Raw genomic sequence first — 10427 nt, 5'->3', positions numbered from 1 at the left:
GGCTCCTATCAACTTCTGTTACAGAGGATCCAGAATCTGATGAAGATTAGATTTACTGTGTTTATATAATTTTTTATTCCCTTTTCCATATCCATTGTTTTTATGAGTCTTATGCTTTGTGTCCTGTATGGTGTTTTTTTTAATGGCTGTTTACACCAGACCATTTAATTATTCAATCAGTTTTGGTTGGCTTAAGTTTTCCTTTGGGTATTTTTGTCATATTTCATACATTTAATGCCTACCTGTCTGACTACATACTTAAATCTTGTGATTATGTCCCTCTCTGTGGATTGACAGAAGGTCTTTTTTTTAATGGATTGCTATTCGACACCCGAAACTCAGGTGTATCTTTTCACCAGGTTATTCGACACCCAAAGTCTCACATGCGCATGTTGAGAGTTAGCTATCCTCAACAACACGTGAATTTATCAGCACGAAAATTTTGGGTTTTGAATTACGTTCCCTTTTTTTAATTGCTGTTGACACCAGGCTATTCTTTTAAATTTAATTAATCCATCAGTTTTGTTTTCTAGAGTTTTTTTTTTTTTTTTTGGGGGGGGGGGGGGGGGGCATTTAGCATAGTATTTTTTTTTCAATCAGTTTTTATTCCCTAAAGTTTCGCATCTTTCATAAATTGTCTATTTACTGTTGGACTTAGAATTCATACATTTTTTTGTTGCTTATCTTTAAGCTGAGCTTTTGATACACCCCAGTTTTAATTCAGCTTACTGGCAATGGAACTGCTTTTCTCCTTATTTGCATGAAGGCAGGGATTTTTTGGCTCTTTTCTATTTTAAAAAGTGGTTTGGATGTGTAGTCATGTTTTCTGCTTAACATTTTTTTTTTATGGGTGGGGGGGGGGGGGGGGGGGGGGGGGGGGGGATGTTCAGGGGTTTTGTTTGAGAAGTCCCGTATTTTTTGCAAGTACCACACGTTTGATATTGTATCATTTTTAATTTTCAGTAGGATTATTTTTTTTACTTTGGTTTGATTTTCCCCATCATGTAGTTGATGTGGACTTTGACATGTTTTTTATCTGTTTCAAATGTTTTGATGTCATTAAATTTATAAAATATATTTTTGAGTTATTTTTGTTTTCTTTTCATGCACATTGTCTTGTGACTGCATTATGCAATAGAGAATGCTTATGCTGAAGAGGAAACTTACATTGGTGTTCTCATTTATACCCTTCTGTATCTTAATATTAAGAGGAGTGTAAGTGGATTTACTGTTAGTGTATGTTGTATTTTCAGCTTAATCAACTTCCTTTGCATTTAATTGACTGCTGGCTATATTACTTTGGTAGACTCCCAACAGAGTTATAACCAGGAGTCTGGGCTTTTGTGAGGCCTTGCACAGGTTTCGTCTTTCTATTTCTAGTAAATTGTGTTACTATTCACCTACTTTTTCCCCTGGCGCTTATGACCTAAAGAGCCAGTACCATTAAACATTCATAACCTAACAAGTACCCTGGTGCTTATGACTGAAGGGGTAGGAAGCATTGCAACTGTTAGGATATGACTGCTGTTTCCATCGTTTTCTGTGAGAGTGACTGCGATGCGACTTGAGCTTCTCCAGAAACTCAAGTCGCATCGCAGTTACTGATCTCTTGATGGAACCGACAGTCATATCCTGACAACAGTCGTACGTTAGGTCGACTTGAAATTGGCCCTCACAGTTCACAGTTTGTGGGTTAAATTTCCTAGAGCAATATGGAACAATTAACTACAATACGTATGTTTATGATTGGTCTTGGGTTAATTTTCATCCAGTGACTGTACTTAAACTGGTTATCGAAACTAGTCTGCGGGAGTTGGTTGGGTGCTACTGGTAGGCCCTCCTTTTCTCCCTGATCTATCACTACCATCTTGCTGTTCTGTGCTATATCAGACGATTTTGTGGAATTTCTTGGCTCTTGATAGGACTTTTGTTGAATATTACAAAGCCCTGGCGCTTATAGGACTTAAGAGTGTTGCAAGCGCTGTTAAACATTCCAAAACAAAAACAATTTCCTCCCTCTTCTTGTAGAGGGAACTTAACAGCATAAATTGCTTGCTATCATTTAGCCAGGACTCTAGTCTATGGTAGAGTACAAATTGCTGGATTAGATCCATCTAACCATTTGCTGACTCCAGACTGACAAGGGTCCAGAAAAAAAAAACCTATGCTATGCTGTGTCAAACCAGGATGACCAATTTAGCCCTGACAAGTAATTTATATTTTGTCGCTATCTTTTGCCAATAAGCAATTTTTTGTTGCCCCATATTTCCTATGGCTGCTTTACCACTGTCATGAGAGTAGATTTCATCTAATGATCAAATAGCTTAGCTTGCATTCTTTGGTTAGAGAAGAAACTTCTGTGTCTGCCCCAAGGCATCAAGAATACTGAGAGTTGCCATTAGTGTGTAGGCTTATAGCACATACTTTGCTTGGGTGTAAATCTGTATTTCTGTCTTACTTACACCAACATCTTGAGAGTGACTACATCCATTTTGATCAAAATTGGATATGTCTCACTTTGGCACAAATCTGTTGGGTGGATATGTCTCATTTTGGAGAAAAAGTGAAATTATAAATCATAACAAAGTACATTTTAAAAAAAGATAGATTTAAAAAAAAATTATGTTCTGATGTTGAGCAAGAGGATAACTGTTTCAATTAATCAAATTATGTAATCTGCGTTGTCTACTGGTCAAAAATTTAAATGTCAAATATCTCAAAACAGGAATTTGACTTATGTCTCACTTTGGAAACAAACTCTTCATGTGTTCTCATTGGTCAGTGACAAAGCTATCTCAATGGGAGGAGGGGTGAGGAAAGGCGGTTTTATTGGTTAAGAGTACGAGATGACAATTGTCGGGTATCATACATTGGTGTCAACTGCCGATTATTGTTCTAAAGATGTCACCAACCAGAGGTTTTATTAAACTGTATGTTGACATTTCAGAGTTTTTTACTACTCATAACACATAGCAAAACAAAACAAAAAATTGGGACCAGAGGTCAATGTCAGTATCCAGGAGTTTTCGTTATTCACTGGTCTCATTATCCAGAGGTTGCAGTGATCTCATTATCCAGAGGTTGCAGGGGGGGGGGGGTCTCCATTATCCACAGGCTGCAGGGGGGTCTCATTATCCAGAGGTTGCAGGGGTCTCATTATCCAGAGGTTGTAGGGGTCTCATTATCCAGAGGTTGCAGTGGTCTCATTATCCAGAGGTCGCAGGGGTCTCATTATCCAGAGGTTGCAGGGGTTTCATTATCCAGAGGTTGTAGTGGTCTCATTATCCAGAGGTTGCAGGGGTCTCGTTATCCAGAAGTTGCAGGGGTCTCATTATCCAGAGGTTGCAGGGGTCTCATTACTTAGAGGTTGCAGGGGTCTCATTATCCAGAGGTTGCAGGGGTCTCATTATCCAGAGGTTGCAGGGGTCTCATTATCCAGAGGTTGCAGGGGGGTCTCATTATCCAGAGGTTGCAGGGGTCTCATTATCCAGAGGTTGCAGGGGTCTCATTATCCAGAGGTTGCAGGGGTCTCATTACCCAGAGGTTGCAGGGGTCTCATTACCCAGAGGTTGCAGGGGTCTCATTATCCAGAGGTTGCAGGGGTCTCATTATCCACAGGTTGCAGGGGTCTCATTATCCAGAGGTTGCACTGTAACTTTTTCCTCTTTATTTCTGTTAATAACGAATCGATAAACCGAAAGCCACTATGCTCAAACTGTCTTTAAGCCGAAAGAAATTGCTGAAAAACCTAAGAAAAAAAATCGATAACCAAACAAGATTCCCATTACCACTGCTACTCAATGTGCTCTCTTGTATCTACATATTCAACACCCCTCGCACATCTCCGCTGAAACCCTCTCCACTTGGCCACCAACTGTCCCTCCCTCCCCTCCAACCCTTACCCACACTAATTCACAATGCCTCACTCATCTCTGTCGCCCCTTTCCTCCCCAACTCAATTCCCCCTTCCTACCAAACCCACCCCGACCGCTCCAGTCTTACTTGAGGATGAGAACACTTTGTGCTGGTTGAGATCAATAATGTTGAATTCTGATGTGTCGAATTCTGATGTGTCGTCGTAAACTTTTATTACTACAATATGCCTTTCCACATTCCACACATGTGTATGGTCTTTCTCCGCTATGAGTTTTGATGTGTGTTATCCAAGTTGACCGGTGACTAAAGGCCTTTGCACAAGTCACACATTTATACGGTTTTTCTCCCGTATGAGTGTTGATGTGTTCTTGTAAAGTTATATAACTTTTGAATGCCTTTCCACAAGTCACACAGTCAAATGGTTTTTCTCCATTATGCATTTTGATGTGTCGTTGTAAAGCTGTAGTCGTGATAAATGACTTTCTACAGGTAAGACAAGTAAATATTTTTCCTTGCTCATGAATTTTGATATGCCTTAGAAAAGATCCCTTCAGAGTAAATCCCTTTCCACAAGTCTCACATTTATACGGCCTTTCTCCTGGATGAGTTCTGATGTGACCTTGTAAAGATCTCTTCTCAGCAAATGCCCTTCCACAAGTCTCACATTTATACGGCCTTTCTCCTGTACGAGTTTTCATGTGTCCATGTAAACCTTTTTCCGGGGTGACTGCCTTTCCAGAGGTAAGAGATTTAAATGGCTTTTCACCTGATTGAACACTGATATGTCGTTGTACATTTATAGTCTTGGTTAATGCCTGTCCACAAGTCATACACTTAAATTTTAATTGTGCATGACTTCTGATGTGATCTTGAAAATGGGTATACGTGGTAAATGCCTTTCCGCAAACCTCACATTTATTTTTATGTTTCTTTTCTCCTGTATGAGTTCTAAAGTGTTTTTGTAAAGCTTTATTCCAGGTAAATGATTTTTCACAGGTCAGACATTTATATGTCCATTCTCTAGAATAAATTCTAGTGTGATTTTGCGAATTTTGGGATTCTGTATCAACTTGAGCCTCCTCTATTTCACCAAAATCAAATCTTTGATCTGGTCTATTGTGATTTGTGGAAATATGTTCCAAGGTTGTATCATGAATGTTCTGGAAATCAGTGCCAGGCTCTTGCCATTCCACACAACTGTCTGTAGTTTCATCTACGTCGATTTCGATTTGGATGTCTTCATGGAGTCCATCATCAAAAGATTGGTCACAATCGTTATCACTGTTGACATCTGTAAAATAGATAATGAATTGATACAGCACATAGAATCCATACTGTGCTCACACATAAAAAAGTCAATGAAAATACTATTAGGGGCAGCGTGGCTCATCGGTACGGTCTTTGCTCCGCACTCGAAAGGTACTGAGTTCGAATACCCACTGCACTGTGTGGCCTTGAGGAAGTCACTTCGCCCTAGCTCAGTTTGCAGCACTGCACTGCGGCGTTATGATGCAAAGAAATATTTGTGTTGGAAGAGAAGATCAAACACACTGAAGATTTGACATATTTTGGATGTAAATTCAGAGGAATTGGTGGCATAAGCAAAAAAAATCACAACCAGAAATGGAAAAGCAAATGTAGCATTTTGAAAATTATACACAATAATGAAATTGAAGAGTGTCCAACTAAAACTAAACTCAACATCTTTAAAGTAATAAATCATAAGTTATAAGTCCTTTTATATGGAAGCATACCATGGCAAATGTATGCAAGAGACAAAAAAAAAATGTCTCAATGCATCCACCAACGATGTCTATGAAAAATATTCAATGTCAGCTATTTAGACCACGCAACTGATACTGAAATGCAGGCAGTTATGACAACAATGCTGTCTCAGCTATCTTAAAAAACTCTGGCAAGACAACATCAAAGAGTGGTCAGGCCTGGAGCTCAATCTGTCATCGCGTTTTTTGGAGCTGCAAATTTCGCACGTTTCCGCAATTTACCGCAAATTTTACAATTTTTCATGAAAAATCTCTATTTTTCACTATTTTTGAAACCTAGTGGTAAAATTGGACAAAATTAGGGATTTCAAATGGTAATTTTCTGCGTTGTCAGCGAAATGAAATTTTGATGCTTCTCTTTGCAGGTTTTGGTACTCTTGTTTTGATATATCATTGATGTGTTTAATCATTTTTCTCTCTGATTTGCACATCAGTGACTTTTTATTTGCATCTTTAGATCAATGTACAATTCAATTGACCTCCGGGAATAAATCAAGTTGTCGGAATCTGAATACAAATACAAATAGTTTTTATATAAGAATTTAAAAAAAAACAAAAACAACAACAATGTTTTGTGTTGGCACAACTTTGGCACTTTGCTAAAGAAAAACACAACCTCCCCCTCGAAAATAAAATTTAAAAAAACAAAAAACAAAAAAAAACTAAACAGACAAGTAAACAAAGAATTCAGTTTCATCACCGGAGCCATCAGATCAGATGTGCCACTCTCAGAGCTACTCTTTTCTACACAGAGTATATTGACGTGGCCAAGGGTAAGTGTACTCCAAGGGTTGGAGGGGACGGGGGGTGGGGTGAAAGACTGAAATAGTCATTTGCTAAAAAAGAATACAACTTCCCCCTCTCAAGAAAATAAAATTATCCAAAATTAACAAACAAAAAAACTCCAACAAATAAAGAAAGAATTCCCCCTTTCATGACTATCAGATCTGCCACTCTCAGAGATACTCCTCCACACACTGATGTGGCCAAGGGCTTAAGTGTACTCCAAGGGTTGGAGAGGACGCGTGGGGGTGGGGGGAAGGCTGAAATAGTCACTTATACTGACTGACAATTAGGATAAATGAAAGGCAGCAATAGAAACGTCCCACACATCAACACATCAGAACTGGACAAATCTGTACTGGTGATTATCAAGCCCATCATAAAATTACCTTGTACAGTCTTCAAGACCATAGACGTGACCTCTGACCCCAAACCACTGGAATAGACTGGCCCCTCACAAATTGTTTCACAACCCTGGTCTCCTATGTTGCCATTGCAGGGATCCTGTAAAAGGAAGAGAATACAGAATAAAATGAAAAGATCTGCCAGTTTTACGGTCACCTGTGGCTACAGTGTACACCAAACTTTGTCAACAAAGAAGGACTAGCATTGCACCTTGCCAGATATAAGGGATAGAAGACACAGTATGTACCTCCCTGCCACTATGTGAGGTCAGGAACCCACCCAGACACCCTGTGGCTACAGTGTACACCAAACTTTGTCAACAAAGAAGGACTAGCATTGCACCTTGCCAGATATAAGGGGATAGAAGACACAGTATGTACCTCCCTGCCCACTATGTGAGGTCAGGAACCCCACCCAGACACCCTGTGGCTACAGTGTACACCAAACTTTGTCAACAAAGAAGGACTAGCATTGCACCTTGCCAGATATTCTTCAGTGTATCGTGTCTGCCACAAGATTGGTCTTGAAGTGAGCATAACATTTTTAAAAACTGATACTAGGCTGCTAGAAGCTGTGGACTGTAAAAAGTAATTTTAAAAATGAATAAAAACAGCTTTAAAAAAAAAAAGAACAAAATACCAAGCAATGAACATTTTGGGCTCAAAACCCTTCTTCAGCCAACACCAATAAACAATAAAGACATAAATACATTACTAAATTCCATATAGACAGAGAGGATCTACAGAATACCTCTGTCGTCAATCTGGAATTTAGTCATGTAATTATGTCTTTACTGTTTTTTGTTGTTGACTGATGAAAGGTTTTGACACCGAAACGTTTCTTGTTTGGAGTGTTGTTCTTTTTTAAAAGTTGTTCTATTAATTTTTGTTATTACTTATAACATTTCTTCCTTCGTAACAAAATATACAAATATCAATTTATACTCCCATCTGGTAGATATTATAGAAAAATCAAACATATCTGTTATGTAAACAAATGGGTCTTGTTGATTGTGGTGTGATCTATTTTTGGAAAATGTTGTGAGCTGATACATATTGAGAGTGAAAAGGTTTATTTTATAATAAAAGTGAGCTTTTTTTTTTTTAATTGAGCTTTTATGTAACGCAATATCCACTAAACGTGCTCAAAGCGCTTTACAAGGGGTCCCCGGCCAACAGCAACACTTGACATTTAGGACGAGATATGATGACAGTTAGGCGATATTACAATTTTTTTGACAGACAACGCTGTTAACGACCAGGTACTCATTTTACAACTGATTACAGTGAGAGAGAGTGAGTAAAGAGCCTTTTCCAAGGATTCAACCATACACCGAGCGAGGCTCAAACCCAGGACCTTCTGATCTGAAAGCGAGTGTCATACCACTAGAGCACATTGCCATACATATCAAGGTTGGACAACCACTGGAACAAAAAAACTTGTTACAAACAAGACAAGACAAAAGCAACTGGTCAGTGTTAGGTCAATTCGGACATTTAAACTTTTCAAAACCTGTGACCAATGGAAAAAATAAATGATGCCCTTCCACACCAATCATCAGATATCGTCGCCTTGGCATTCCACGAAGGAATATAGATAGATAATTCATCAAACAAGATGTCTGGTGTCAACAGGAATCACCCATGTTGTCCAAGTGAGCAAATCGGGGTTAATAATCTTGCTCAATTAAAAAACGAAAGTGCCTGAAGCAGGGTTCGAACCAGGGACTGGAGTCACAGTGCAATGCCTTAACCACTTGGCCACTTCACCCCCCCCCCCCCCCCCCCCCCCCCCCCCCCTAAATAAAAACTTGGTCACAGTCTGATGAGTACAGAGAAAAATGACAAAGAGTTCAATTCATTTTATTACGGGTAACACTAAAATTGATAGACTCCTGTGTTGTCCAGCCCTTTACTTACTTGTCATCATCATTATCATCATCATCATCATCATCATCACCATCATCATCATCATCGCAATCATCATCAGCATCATTATCAGATACATGAAAAAGAAAGAACATTATCTCACCTGACATTGGGTCCCCAGTGATGACATCTCAGAGGCAAACTCTGTTGTTGTTGCGGCTTCAAGTTTAATTTTGTCACTCACATCAACGCTCTGCGAGTCTTCATCTTCTAGTTTGACATGGACATCATTGATTGGTGAAGAGGTGTGGGAAGAGTTCTCTACCTTGATATCATCTTCTAGTTTAACACTTACATCATCGGAGAATTGTGAATAAGTTTGGGAAGGGTTGTCTTCCTTGATGTCATCTTCGAGCATAACATTGACTTCCGAGAACTGTGAATAAGTGTGGGAAGAGTTATCTTCCTCGATGTCATCTTCAAGTTCAAGCATAACATTGACATCCGAGAATTGTGAATAAGTTTGGGAAGAGTCATCTCCCTTTATGTCTTCATCCTCAAGTTTAACATTGACATCCGAGAACTGTGAATAAGTGTGAGAAGAGTTCTCTGCCTTGATGCCTTTATCTTCATATTTAACACTGACATCCGAGGATTGTGAATAAGTGTGGGAAGAGTTATCTTCCTTGATGCCATCTTCATGTATAACACTGACATCCGAGAATTGTGAATAACTGTGGGAAGAGTTATCTTCCTTGATGCCATCTTCATGTATAACACTGACATCCGAGAATTGTGAATAAGTGTGGGAAGAGTTATCTTCCTTGATGCCATCTTCATGTATAACACTGACATCCGAGAATTGTGAATAATGTGGGAAGAGTTATCTTCCTTGATGCCATTTCAAGTATAACACTGACATCCGAGATTGTGAATAACTGTGGGAAGAGTTTTCACCTTTATGTCTTCATCCTCAAGTTTAACATTAACATTGACATCAGAGATTTGTGAATAAGTGGTGGAAGACTTGTCTACCTCGATGTCTTCATCTTCAAGTTTAACATTCACATCTCTGAATTGTGAATAAGGAAAGGAAGAATTCCCTGTTCCGATGTCTTCATCTTCAAGTTTAACATTCACATCTCTGAATTGTGAATAAGGAAAGGAAGAATTCTCTGTTCTGATGTCTTCATCTTCAAGTTTAACATTCACATCTCTGAACTGTGAATAAGGAAAGGAAGAATTGTTCGATTTTCATTAAGTTAACATTCACTCTGAATTGGATAAGGAAGGAAGAATTCTCTGTTCTGATGTCTTCATCTTCAAGTTTAACATTCACATCTCTGAACTGTGAATAAGGAAAGGAAGAATTCTCTGTTCTGATGTCTTCATCTTCAAGTTTAACATTCACATCTCTGAATTGGGAATAAGGAAAGGAAGAATTCTCTGTTCTGATGTCTTCATCTTCAAGTTTAACATTCACATCTCTGAATTGTGAATAAGTAAAGGAAGAATTTCCTGTTCTGATGTCTTCATCTTCAAATTTAACATTGACTTGTATTTGACGAGACTCTGGTTGATTTCCAATTTCTACCAATTCAAGTTTAACATCAACATCAGAAGACTGGCATAAGGTTTCTGGTGATATTTTAGTCTCCATTAGATCTCCATGGGTGTCAGTTAAAGACGGTACAGAATTCTCTGTCGCTTC

At 38.8% G+C, this 10427-nt stretch overlaps 1 protein-coding gene across 1 annotated transcript in view; it reads right to left on the bottom strand.

Annotated features, from left to right (window-relative positions):
- Window positions 1–1088: 1088 nt before the first annotated feature.
- Window positions 1089–10427, bottom strand: part of LOC144957673 (uncharacterized) — a 30340-nt gene continuing 21001 nt past the window's right edge. The window contains exons 5-9 of the mRNA XM_078889019.1: window positions 9990–10423; window positions 9637–9937; window positions 8880–9586; window positions 6833–6947; window positions 1089–5167 (exon numbers count right to left, since the gene is read on the bottom strand). Of these exons, the coding sequence (XP_078745145.1) occupies window positions 4035–5167; window positions 6833–6947; window positions 8880–9586; window positions 9637–9937; window positions 9990–10423 (2690 nt within the window). The 3' untranslated portion in view covers window positions 1089–4034. The remainder of the gene's footprint in view (window positions 5168–6832; window positions 6948–8879; window positions 9587–9636; window positions 9938–9989; window positions 10424–10427) is intronic.

The sequence above is a fragment of the Berghia stephanieae genome, chromosome 12, assembly GCF_034508935.2.
Source record: "Berghia stephanieae isolate SIO BIC M18660-M18661 chromosome 12, UCSD_Bste_1.3, whole genome shotgun sequence".
Lineage (NCBI taxonomy): Eukaryota > Metazoa > Mollusca > Gastropoda > Nudibranchia > Aeolidiidae > Berghia > Berghia stephanieae.
The sequence above is the reverse complement of the archived record's forward strand: the minus strand, read 5'-3'. Positions and strand labels throughout refer to the sequence as shown.